Raw genomic sequence first — 13,780 nt, forward strand, 5'->3', positions numbered from 1 at the left:
ACAGGCAAGTGGAGCAATCTGTCCCTCAACGGCCACCAGAGTCGTAACACACGCTGCGCACTGCAATGGTAGCGTCAGTCTTTCATCAAGCAATTGTATCCTAACCCTCTCATTAATGTAAAAGCATGCCAGACAATAGTCCACAGCTACCGACTTATCTATGAAAAAGATCAGAATAATGGACCAAACCTTTAAGCTCCTATTTCGATAATGGCTAATGGGGTGTAGGACCAACGGACATGAAGTTATACGAGCCACATTACTTCTTCGTAAAGCGTACAGTTATCTGACATTAAACGAGTCTTAAATACCTACCTATACGCGATGAATATCGGCTTGATGAACAATGAACATTCCCTATTTCAGATGGGCAGGCGCGCCACTTCGATCAATATTTCAATTTGACCTCACTGGAAAAATCACGACGGCCGACGCGACCCACCGGCCAAACAAAATGCTACGAACCAATAGACCGTCATATCATCAACGGTTGCCTCCTCCCAATAATTATTTCAGTCTACAAACCTAACAATGTCGCAGATGACTCGGCGTGCGCTTGGTTTTGGAAACAATTTCACATCCCAATATTGCTGGCCGGTTCCAACGCATCATGTAGCGACAGGAAGACCCCACCAATCCTCGCAATCGTCAAATATTGCTTCGACCCCATTTTAACCCTCGCATGTGTGCGGCGTTTGCCAGCTTCTAATGTGTAGGGGGGGGGGGGTCGGTTGGACCCCCCCCCCTTGCCGTTTGGCCCCTGATCGAGCTAGAGCTTCGCGGAAAAAACGAGCGTGTTGCCCGTGACGAGAGGAAGCCGATGATACCCAATTTTAAGGTCCTAGGTCATTGGTTGACCTTCCAGGTCAGGTCAATGACCCAAAGTCGGGAAAATCGGGACCTGTTAGAAAGTCGTAAAGTGTGGCTGCTAAGAGGTTTTTCGGGGTGCTGATCACGGATATCGTGTTAGTTTTGATCACAGATGATGTCTTGAAGCATTTAGACCAGGTCGGGTCAGGTCAGGTCAGGTCAACCAGTAGGCGTCGTGACGGGTAATCGTAGTACGTGTCAACCGCCTCTGACAGCTTCGTAACATGTTACGAAGTCACCAAAACTACTTCGTAAATGTTCAAATGGTTGCTAAATTCGAATTCAGCTCCAAAAACTAACCTAGAAACATGTAAAACTCGAAAAAGTGACCCGAGGTCACCCGAGGTCACCAAAGGTCAATGACCTGACCTGACCTTCAGGTGACCTTGACACACACGGGAGTAACATCAAATCACATGTTTGAACGTTTGAAACCACAAAAAGCTTGCAAACACGCGGCTAGTGCGAGCCGACATACGCGAAATCGCGATTCCGGCCAAACATGGTCTCGGAAAAGAGGTCACAGGTCAAAGGTCATTTGGGTCAGGGTCATGAAATTTACATGGTAGGTGTAAAATTGATCAATGCGAGGGTACTGAAAGTTTCGTCGCGATCGGCCGCTTTTTACGCGAGTTATTCGCGAAAAACCATGGGGGGGTCCATCCGACCCCCCCCCTACACATGCGAGGGTTAACCCTCGCATGTGAGTGGGGGGGGGGTCGGATGGACCCCCCCATGGTTTTTCGCGAATAACTCGTGCAAAAAGCGGCCGATCGCGACGAAACTTTCAGTACCCTCGAGTCCATCAATTTTACACCTGCTCTGAAAATTTCATGACCCTGACCCAAGTGACCTTTGACCTGTGACCTATTTCTCGAGGCCATGTTTGGTCGGAATCGCGATTCGGCGTATGTCGGCTCGCATTAGCCGCGCTTTGCAAGCTTCTCGTGGTTTCAAACGTTCAAACATGTCATTTTATGTTGCTCCCATGCATTTGGGTGAATGTCAAGGTCAACTGAAGGACAGGTCAGGTCATTGACCTTTGATGACCTCGGTTCACTTCTTCGAGCTTTACATGTTCCTAGGCTAGTTTTTGGAGCTGAATTCGAATTTAGACACCATTTGAACATTTACGAAGTAGTTTTGGTGCCTTCGTAACATGTTACGAAGCTGTCAGAGGTGGTCGACACGTAGGCACTACGAATACCCGTCACGACCCCTACTGGTTGACCCGACCTGACCCCACCTGGTCCAAATGCTTAAAGACATCATTTGAGATCAAAACGAACACGATATTAGTGATCGGCACCCCGAAAAACCCCTTAGCAGCAACACTTTACGACTTTATAACAGGTCACGATTTTCCCGACTTTTGGGTGATTGACCTGACCTGGAAGGTCAACCAATGACCTAGGACTTTAAAATTGGGTATCATCGGCTTCCTCTCGTCACGGGCAACACGCTCGTTTTTTTCGCGAAGCTCTAGCTCGATCAGGAGCCAAACGGCAAGGGGGGTCCAACCGACCCCCCCCCCCCTACACAATAGAAGCTGGCAAACGCCGCACACATGCGAGGGTTAACAGCTCGCCAATGACGTTGCAAAACAATGGAAACCCAACAGTCATTAGCAGCGTCTCCTAACTGTTTGCCTCCCCCCCCCCCCCCTCCGCTCTATAGCTGCAGGAGCGACAATCGTTAGCGCTCGCAGTCTCGCAGACAATTTTCACAACTTCCGACAGCCTGGAGTCTCCCAAACGCCGCTATCAGACCGATCGTAACACAAACATAGCCTACACGGATCACTCGCGGACTTGCTCCTCGATTCCAAAGAAACACCATGAACTTGAGACCTTTTCGAATCGCGTGCTAGTGAAAAAGACCACAGTAAATTCACCTAATGAGTCACCCGCTTCGCAGGCTTACAGAATCCACGTTTGTATTTTAAAATTGCTGAAGGTTTACGAGACAACCCGTCAGGTCAGATGATCGAACATGAAACTGGGGAGAATCAACTGAAATCGTATGAAACTTAGACCTTTGCCCTAAATGTGTGCTACCGGTTAGAGTATCGCCCGGATTCGGTAAGGTATCGCCCGGGTTCGGTCGTTTATCGCCCGGACTGGCTATAAGCGAACGATTAACCGCTCAAATCAAGAAAGCCAATCGATTCAAGAGCAGTTTTGGGTGGAGTCTAATGCCGTTCAGTCCCGGGGCGCACAGCCGCTCCACCCAGCGAAATAGTGGGCGAGCGGGCTCGCAGCCGCCCTTGATGACGCGAGCCCGCTCGCCCGTTCAACTCATGACGCTTGTTAGCCCGCAACGTACCCCTCCCCCCTCCTTTCCTACCACCTTCGAGGAGCGGTTCAGCAGCCGCCGCCGACCCCCACCCCTTTTCGGCGACGACATAGTGAATCCTATGGTCCTGCCTAAGCCGAGTTATCTCCTCGGCGGGCTTATCTCGCCCATCTAACTAAGGGGCTCATGGACGTCCCCTGGTCGCTGTCTCGGGGCTCATTTGCGTCCCCTGGTCGGTCGCTGTCTCGGGGCTCATTTGCGTCCCCTGTGGGCCGTGTCGGGGCTCATGACTGTCCCCTGTGCTGTGGTGTGTGTGTGTGTGTGCGTGTCTGTGTGTGGCAGCCGGCGGCGGCGGACGGGGCGCCACCGGCGGTCGGCGCTGCGGGACGGGACGGGCGGCGCCGCCACCCGCCCGTCCGCGGCCGGCCCAGGACGGCACCGCACACCAGCACACACGGCCGGCGCGGCCGACAGCGCCGTCACAGTCAGCTCGCACGGGCGAGCCGAGACAGTGCGCGGCGGGTGAGGCATGCATAGACAGACAGACAAACAGACGGCACGTCTGACCCCACACACCGCCCTGTCGAAGTGTCATGAAAACAAGTCCGTCCGCATGTCGCACGACAGCAATACATAAATGAAATAAAATAAGCTCCAGCCCGATGGCGTGTACGACATAGCTCCTAGAGCGCTTCATGAAAAACGGCAAACGTATTCATTGGCTTCCGAAACCAAATAGGGTTCCCAAACTTAAAGATGCTTTTGCACCCCTCATAAGATCGAATTTAACTAATTCTTGGCCAAAGCCGATGATATCTTACTGGAAAATTCATGGATGCCTCTTTTAACTGAATTTTCGTTTGGTAACTTAAATGTTAGCAGGGGGTTTCCACACACCTTTGAAAGTATGGGAGCCCCATATGGATCACAAGCAGCCCAATATTTGCTGCGTGCGCAGCGACGCGTAAGGGATTTATCGCCTGACATTTTGCTAACATTCGCATCGCATATGTAATAGTTAAAAAGACCCACGAACGGAGCAAATAGAACAGCCATTTCATGAAGGAAGTGAACAATTATTAGATAATCTATTATCCAATGGCTACCAAGTACCAGCAACAGTTGGTATCTTTCGCCGGCCAATGACAATGTGTTACATAACTCACTACAAGTGACGAGGCTGCAGAGACAAAAGGTCAAATGGTGACATGTCCGAGGCACGACATTGAAATTTTGTTGAGGCCGCGATAGCAGTGCATTTGAAAAACACTTCGGAAGTCAACGGAAGCATGGAAGACCAAGAGGGAGAAGAACTGTAACTGGCTGCGGCACAGGTTACTAATGTGACTTCTATGGAAGCACCAGTAATGCCAAAGGCGTGGGTGTTGCGTAGTATGTATGTATATCAAACTTTCCCATACTCCGCAAAAAATATGTAATGGAACAGCCAGTTTCTCCAGCGACTGGTTTAAGCACTTGGAATTGAACAAACTAAACTCGAGACAAGCAACGAATGCAAATATTAAGATTGAAAATTCCAAGCATTAAATGCTAAGACATGGATCGAAAAAGTGAGTAGAATATCAAATACCCTTTGTTTTATCATATATTATCTTTTTCCTGTAAATAGTTGGCTTGGATATCAAAATACCGTAAAGGTACTAGCAATGGCCTCGGCATCTTCTAACAGTGGACAATAAATTGATGCAATATCCATCTCCGGAAGCATTTTTCTCCATTATAGGACATTTACAGCAGCAAGTCCAACGTCCAAAAACAAACCAAAGCCGAGATTAACAGATGGTCTTCAAACTTCAGGTCCGACGTTAATGATGTTGAAACAAGTGATTTTGACTTTGAACAAGACTCTGACCCGTCTTGTGACGTGATATGCTCCTTGTGTGACGTGCGAATGCTCCTTGTGTAAACAATGAATGCTTAAACAGCAATAACGCTGGAGAAACTGACTACACCGCAGCACACTGGTGCCGATGTAAAGAAAAATGCCAAGCAATTTGTCACCCATGGAATGTGAAAAAAAAAAAACACTGAATAATGTGCAGGTAGAGTAGGTAGTGGTATGAACTGTCGCATATTGACACGTGAGCCAAAATGACTGAACTGTGGATGTTGACAACATTTCCTGGTGTTGGAAAAGTACACAATGAAACGGATAGTCAGACACCTCAAGGTAAGCTATGAACAGCGGTGGCAAGACGGTATAGAGCATTTTAACTGAGACATTTTAACCTAAGAATGCAAGAAGAACTGAAGATTGTTCTCCAGACATACCGGTAGGAAGCGCCGTGAAGACGGGTTGAACGGTGGCTGTCGAGCCGATGTGTTGGTGCTGGATGGCTTGGTGCTCGAAATGCAGCAGGCAGGTACTCCCAGTTTCCTTCACACACCTCAAGCACGCATCTCTCTCACACGCACATTCACACATTCACACTGACTAGCGGTCTGGCAACCCTCCCCTACCTAGAGTGACCGGCAGCTGTGAGCCGCCGACCCGGACAGAGTGGCCGAGGCTCCGGGCCACCCTGCGGCCGGGGCGGCCGGCGCAGTCACGCTAGCCCACCCTATACTCACGTTTCGGTGGTATCACTTTGATGCCACCGGGCCGCTCAACTGGCGGCCGCTGCTCGATGCGCGCCCGCTTATCGGCGGCCGAAGACACGGTCGTTGGCTCGGGCGCCGGAGCGCGCTTGGGCGGCGGCGGCAGCGGCGGGCGTACGACCTCGGCCGGCTTCCTCTTGGGTGCCGCCGCCGTCGACGAGGCCTCCTCCAGACCGGTGGAGCGGAACTTGGCGCCGAACGTTTTCACGGTGGGTGCCCGACGGTCGCTGGGCGTGGGGAGCAGCGGCTTCTTCGCCGTCGCCGTGCCTTCGCCCGCCGCAGCCGCCGCCGACCCAGCCGATCCGGGCGAGCCCTTCTTCTCAGGATCTGTAGGCTTCTTCTTCGGAATCGCCCCCAATTTACCTAGACCGACACCCTGAACCTTAGCCAAGGTCTCCTTATCCTTTTCGCTTTGCCTTTTCCTTTCGCGTTCTTTCTCCTTTTCTCTTTCGCGTTGCTTTTCACTCTCACGGCTCTTATGTCGATCTCTGTGATCCTTATGACTCTTTCGGTGACGACTTGACTCCTTACTGGAATGTTTGGAGCTAGAGCTACTCTTCGACTTGTCTCTGGAGCTTGAACTCTTATCTGACCCCTTATCAGAGCTCTTGTCAGAGCCTCTGTCGGAGCTCTTGTCCGTGCTTTTCCTCTTACTTTTACTATCAGAGCGAGACGAGGAATGCTCCCGCTTCTTGCCCCTCGGACTTTTCGACTCATCATCTTTCTTGGCGCTATCACCCTTTGATTTGGTGTCTGAATCTTTCCCAGTGGCGGGAGATGAAGCACCTTTAGCAGGTTCTGTGGAAGCTGATTTGTCATTCCCCTCGCCCTCAGTTTTACCCTTAGCCCCTTCCTCCCCATCCACTTCCATGGCTCCACTCTCGGTGGTGTTCTGTGCTTCCCTTTTGGTTTTTCCCTCATCCCCTTCCTTGTCCCCACTCCCGCCATCAGCCCCATCCTCGTCACCATCCGCAGTGGATTCTTTGACGTCCTCCTCCTCAGCGCTAGTGCTGGAATCTCTCTTGACCGCTGTTGCTGACTGATCAATGTCAACTTTCTTAATCACAAAAATGCCATTTCTCATTTCCATTTTCCATGTGTTGTCTTCTCTGCGTTCTTCGGAGTCGCCACTTTTCTTCTTCTCTTTAGTCCCCGGCTCTCCTTTGATTACTTTCATCCAAATGTCGACCACTTCCTGAGCAAGCTTCCTGACATCTACAAAAACACAAACAAGTAAAGCATTAGAAGACGATACACTGACCAGCTAAAATGTGTTCAGCAATATCTAAAACGACAGAATGGTTGTAAAAGAATACGCAAGAAACGATATTATCCCCCCCCCAAACACTTTCACAAAGCAAGCATAAATGAGGGCAATAATATAATGTGGCATTAACCCGCGCCCCGCTGGGGGTCCTGGATTTCCACGCCCTGCTGGGGGGAGGGCGGGGGTGTTTGAACACCCCCCTTCTAACTCGGCTCCTGGGCCACGTAGCGATACGCGGAAGGCGACGTTCGAAAGAGCGCCATTTCTGAGTACTTCTCTCAGATTTGACCTATCGTGAACGGTTTTGCCTGCAGGGGGCAAAAACTGCCAAAATGGCCGATTTTTTCGAAAACAATTTTTCAGCAATAACTTTTGACTCAAGCCTTGCACGAGCTTACTTTTACCGGCATAGTGTTCCTCTCGTCAAGACGCATCGAATGAACTGCAACTTCACCTTGAAAGGTCAACTTGAAAATTTGACCTCAGGTCAAGGTCATGACGTGACCGGAAAGGGTCATGTAGCATATCAGTCGATCCGTATCGTCCAGCTGAACACATCCAAGGCGTTTTTATCGCTATAGCATGCCACTATCAAAAGTTATTCGCGAAAACTGTTAGATACCATCCGTGACCTGAGATGACCTCAGGGGCATAAACAGGGGTCACGGATACCATTTTCATGTTCAGTGTGTCTTAGTTATTTGTTATCCAGTGTTTGGGAGTGTTAATAATTGCTTTCGTCCAAAAAGCGCCTTTCAATTTTCTCCCATTGACTTATAATGGGGAGGTCGCAAAATTGACCTGACCTTAGGTCATCGATATCAAAATTGTGAGATATACATTTTGTACCTACAATTGCTCTTAGCAATCGCTTAAAGTTTTAAAGCGATCGGTCACTTGGTGTAGCTATGGCAGACATTGAAACTTTTTATGAAGTGGGGTCACTTCGTGACCTGGTGACCTGACCTTGAATGACCTTGGTCTGAAATTTTTACAACATGTGTAGAATTGATGCATTATAAGGTATGCCAAAAACCACAGGGGGGTGTTCAAACATCCCCCCCCCCCAGCAGGGCGCGGGTTAAATGATGTTTTGCAGTCATCTTTGCTTGAATACATCATAATCTTCTAACAACTTCAATTACTACACTTCAGTTCTTAACCCTCTAGTGCCCCCGGTATCATATCTGTAAGTCAATTTGCAGAAAATTCGCCTGCTAATCATAGAGGTGAAAATTGTTGAAAACCCTGCTGTATCAGAAGTGGTACGTCTTGGCAACCACCTGGTGGCAAAATTTTTAAGTAATGATTTCTCAGTTTCCCACCAGGTGATTTTGAAGAGGGTCAGTTTGTCCTTTGCCGAAAATCAATTTGAGATGCAAGTGTAAATTTAAGCATTTAGAAAACAAAAAATTAGTTATTTGGAAAGAAACTTGGCATACTGTGAGACAAATGTTCAACATATATCATAGTATGTTGCAAAACATCGCAACTTTTTCAGGGTCAAAGATATGGACCCCTATTTTTGGGGATACTAGATATGATACAGTGGGCATAGCACTCCAATATTTTCTATGAAATTTTCGCCGCTGCAACATACGATGTGCCAATACCATAGTTTTCTCAGGTGATAAGCATTGCAATGGCCTGTGCGTCATTGCAAACGACGATGATACAAGATGCATAAATTTGTGAAGTTCGCACCTCTTGCGCCAGATAACTCTATTTCGCTCCAGACTTAAAATGTCATAACGATATTGGTACGCTTATGCCGCCTCTCATCCTTGTCAATCTTCCAACATCTAGCTTTCTATGAGTGGCCTTACATGCCTCATACATCTCGACTTTTCTAACGCTCATAGGAATATGGTTTTGCAACTGTTTGACGATGACAAGACAGACTCCGGACCGAAGGGCGTGGTTCCTTTGATTTCCTATCTAAGAAGTAGGCAACCATGCACTGCTGCCAAGTTCCAGCAGGTGCCTGACACCTGGCAAGCATTTTCACTGCCAGGTATGTCATTTGTTGTCATATATTGACATATACCGCCAACTGTGGTAGCTGAGTGCCACTGAACAAAAAGGATTTATAGGTACTAAATTAGCATGGATACTACTTTTGTACTGACCATAAGAATAAAAGTTGCGGCATTGCGTAATGCGTATGCTCACCTCCATATGAGGTCAATGAATATTGTGCAAGTTCCTGCCGATCGGTGCACAGTTACCTGTACCTGTGTTGTCTGACACGTACAACGGTTATTGCACTGGTCACTGGTCAGTGCGCGGCTGTTGTACTGACGCCGATGACATGAGGACCGAACGACCAGTCAAACTGCTAACTGACGATTCACAGGCTGAGAGTTTCAGTCACCCGAGATTGTCCGGCTATCATGAAGATAAACCAACATCGTCTTTGGCATTGATCCCGGTCCGTCGGCAGGCTGTCCAGCATTTTGCATCAGAACTGCTTCACTTCAACCAATTACCGCGAGCCAACTGTAATGTTTTCATTTCTATATCAAGTATGCATAACGCATCTACGTTTGAGAAGCACGGCCCACATGTCTGAATTATGAAAAAATTGCACAAGTGCAACGCGCTGTATCGTGGAAATTGAAGGAATAGAAGGCACTCGTAAATAGATGCCTATGATTAGCGTTGTTCCCTAAGCACCGACTGAAAGGACATTTTGATACAAGAAGGATGCCAATGAAATATTAAGAAAATGTTCTGATAAAAAGTGCATAGTAAAGGATGTCTTGTTGCCATTTTACACATTTTAACTGCCACTTTTATCACTGAAATTTTTAATGATATACCTATATTTTCTCATCTATGTCTTCACTTCCTTCTGTGTGGTCTGATACCACTAAAAATTACCAAGTGGAATGCCCAATGTATCATATTTGATACAAAATTTATTTCCGAAATTTGAACTGCGAAAAAATATTTGACTCCAGATTTCGAACAAGGGACCCAAAATGAATCATATGTTACAAGGTGCTAATTTTAGGAACCGTGGAACTATGTGTGGGCATTAGAGGGTTAAATTACTTTACTCTCACCGACCAGAGTTATGGTTTTCAGAGTTATGGTTTTGTAGTCATAGTAAATAGGACAAAACGTTTAAATAACCCCCCTTCAAACATCGTTAAGACAGGTCTGTACATTACTTTACTTAGCAATATAATTTTTGAAAAAGAAAAAAATATGGATGAATCATAGCCGAATGAAGGTATTATCGTATTACTTAATAAAAGCAAGCAATAGAGCAAGCACAGTAACGGCCAGCTTGAGCCAAGGAGACCATCACATCCAGTATGCATTTCGCGTTAAACGAACGAGCAATAGTACGCGTTAAACGAACGAGCAATAACATGACGACTGATAGGCATTGGACATGTAGTTTTACGATCAAATGATCGATTAAGTTCAATATAACTTGTCGAGGCCATTCAACTCAAAATAAACATGGTATATACCTTGTCATAGACTACATGAATAAAAACATGATTGACATTAAATATCTATGCTGTATAGGTAATTTAAAACTTGTTACTCTTGGCCTTCTGGACACGAACAAAATCGAGCTTAAAGAAGAAGAAAAGCTCGCACTAAGTTTTTTAAGGTGTCTGGCTCCAAGTTCATTATGTAAGTTCCCACGTCAGTTTTAGCAACTTCAGCGTCTGGCTAAGAATTTCTTACCACTAAAATCAAGCTGAGATATTCTTTTTTCCAAATTGTGTTCGGTAAATACAAGGAAATTGTGTCTTCCAAAATGAGCATACTATGATGACGTCACTCGTGGCAGATGGCACCCGATGTCCGTACGAAGGCACAAAGTTTCAATGAATTTTGGAAAACTTCGTTTTTCACTGTTACCGAGGCCCGAATCGAGTAAGCGGTTCCGTCAATTGCAATTAAAAATTACATTGCAATGCAAGTTCCATAGCATGACATCACCACTGTCCTAACTTTTAGTTCCAAAACGCACGTATGGAATCTATCGGTAATAATTCACAAGTTTAAACCAGTAAAACACCTTTTGGGGGCGACAAACCAGCGAGCGAGAGGGTGAGCCTTGAACGTGCGGAATTACGAGGGGGTACTTCCAGCTGACTTGTGCTCGACACCCTACTTCCCGGTCTCTAGCGATGTGCCAAGTTTGAGCGCAATTGACCTAGCCGTTCTCGAGATCTGGTAGCGGCACCTGCACGTGCGCACGTGCAAACGGGGTCCAAACTGACTTTTGCACGGCACCCTACTAACCGGTCCCCAATCGTGTACCAAATTTGAGCGCAATCGACCCAGCCGTTCTCGAGATCTGGAAGCGCCCCCTGCACGTGCGCACGTGCAGTAGCACCCTAACCGCAACACATGGGAATCGATTGTCTGGTGGGTGCCTACCTGTATGCCAAGTTTAAGTGACATCGCCCTGGTAACTACAGAGTTATTGAAATGGGAACAAATGTTACACCTCTTCTTTTTGCATTTTGCACGTGCAGTAGGGGTCATTCACATAATTAGATCAAGAGTACACGACCTTTGGTAAAAGAGATGCAGCTACCCAACAAAAATTACCGCAAGACAATCGCCCAAGCGGCTGCGGAGATATGGGCCTCTCAAAATCACTATTTTTACAAAACAGCTTGAATGCCCTGGACTTTTCACGTGGCACGTGCCACGACGGTCCCTGAAATGTATCAAAAGTAGTCAATTACGGGGTAGACGGAATATGACTACCCAGTACCCAACAAAAAAGACTGCAGGCCTATCGGTCCAGCGGTTGCTGAGATATACTAAAAGCGTTACAGACCGAGACGGGCCGGGTCTGGTCGGGCCGTTCATACTGAGATTTTTCCGTTATATTGAAAAGACTTCGTTTCGCTCGCTGCACACGCTCGTAATTAGGCGACGTTCGATTATCTTAGGTTTAGTTTTTGCCCATTTCGCTGGCAAAAACGCGTGCTTAGCTGAAAAACGTACATGGAGCCAAACACCTTTTGGAAAAAAACTGTAATAAACCATCGATGCTCTTTCGATAAATATAATGAGTGTACTGTGTATTTGGAGTTCATAAATATTAGATTTTAGAGTTTATAGATTTTAGAAGAAATTAAAACATTGAAGAAATAGTATGCAGTGCTCTAGCGAGGAACATCTTGATATATGTAGTTAGAATTTTAAATGACCTTTTCCTCGATAATTAATTGGAAATGCGATAAAAAGCAAATATTATATTGTTTGGCAAATTTTCAAACAACAGAAAATTTGCCAAACAATATAATATTTGCTTTTTATCGCATTTCCAATTAATTATCGAGGAAAGGTCATTTGAAATTCTAACTACATAAATTAAAACATTGTATAAATAAAGCGATATCTTGTTACCACAGCAATCATCACTGGCTGTCGCCTCACCTTCGCATTGCGCCTCCTTGCTGAGATGTTTAACCTGCTTGGGACAGTGGTTTGTCTTAAGACGCTCCACCGTAACTGGACTCCCTTTGAAGAGGCGCAGCATGTCTTCGAGCAAACGCCAGTTCTCGCGTTCACAAGCGTCGCTGAACCAGCCAGTCACTAGCTCCCAGCCGCCGCGACTGTAGAAGCTGCCAAACGAAAACGCATCTGTCAGTCACGCGGACCGCGACACATACGGCAATTCGTATTCGTTTAAAGGTAGTGTGCCAGCTTTCTTGGACCGTATGGAGTTAATGGCCCAGATAAGGAGAACCGGATTTTTAGAACTTATCCATACCTTCAAAACTCATGGAAGGGTGTCCCAAAAGTAAGGTCATGATTTAAAACTTAAATATCTCGAGAAGTAAGAGTCCGAATCACTTCCAATTTTAACACGTGCAAGGTACATCCATAAAATTATTTTCTTGCATGCTTAAACCATTTTTGATCATAACTACACCGAGCAGTAGGCATAAAACTGAGAAGGTCGAAATTCAACTCTTAGAGAGGGTCCGTCATTAAAACAAAGGGTAAATATCGCCCAGTTTTCGGCCCTAAGCAGACCCTATCAGCTCGCCCTATCTCTGAACTCATGCATAGTTTCGCCTCAACCGGTAAAACGTCAGAAAAAAAGGTATAATGTACGCACAGGGCATGTATACTTAGCCACCTGTGCTTCGAGGTCCTGAGGACGACAGCGGGAATCGGGTGACAATAAATCAAGAGAGGTGGCCGAGGCCCGAGAGTCCTCCCAGTGGTTCTTCCGCTCGTCGCAACGCAGCTGTGCCGACACCATCAGCCAGCAGTGGTTTCAGCAGGATGGAGACTATGCTTGCACCGTCCTGAAGATCATGCATTGTCTCCGAGAGTGGATGTGAGATCCCGTAATTTTCAGTCAGGGCAACGCCATTGAATGGCCTCCGCGGTCACCTGACGTTACACCTTCATATGTTTATTCTCTGGATACACAACAGAAAGATTGTCTTTCAGGACAACCCAACGAGCCGGGAAGAACTAAATAATGACCCCTTCGAGCAAACATAGGCGGCATCTCACCAGAGAATCGCTCCAGAATAGTGGAGGAAGTCAAACGTAGTCTATTCATGCACGCGGCCCGAAATGGTAGCCATGTAGAAAAGCAGCAAATGTGGGGCTACGAGCCAATGTATTGACTCATATGTATGTCAGAATAAAATTTTATAAAATGCTGTTTCATATGATGTCCTATTTATATCTATCCATCGCGTATTTTTGGCAGTGTGGCCA

The 13,780-nt window shown here is 46.8% G+C and overlaps 1 protein-coding gene across 2 annotated transcripts in view; it reads right to left on the minus strand.

The window, feature by feature from the left end:
- LOC122372024 (serine/threonine-protein phosphatase 1 regulatory subunit 10-like) overlaps positions 1–13,780 on the minus strand; it is a 61,501-nt gene that overhangs the window by 20,503 nt on the left and 27,218 nt on the right. For both annotated transcript variants that reach the window (XM_043348858.1, XM_043348867.1), the window contains 2 exons: positions 12,476–12,663; positions 5,758–6,999 (listed from right to left, as the gene is read on the minus strand). In XM_043348858.1, the coding sequence (XP_043204793.1) occupies positions 5,758–6,999; positions 12,476–12,663 (1,430 nt within the window). The remainder of the gene's footprint in view (positions 1–5,757; positions 7,000–12,475; positions 12,664–13,780) is intronic.

Source organism: Amphibalanus amphitrite, unplaced genomic scaffold (assembly GCF_019059575.1).
Source record: "Amphibalanus amphitrite isolate SeventyFive unplaced genomic scaffold, NRLGWU_Aamphi_draft 000036F_arrow, whole genome shotgun sequence".
NCBI lineage: Eukaryota > Metazoa > Arthropoda > Thecostraca > Balanomorpha > Balanidae > Amphibalanus > Amphibalanus amphitrite.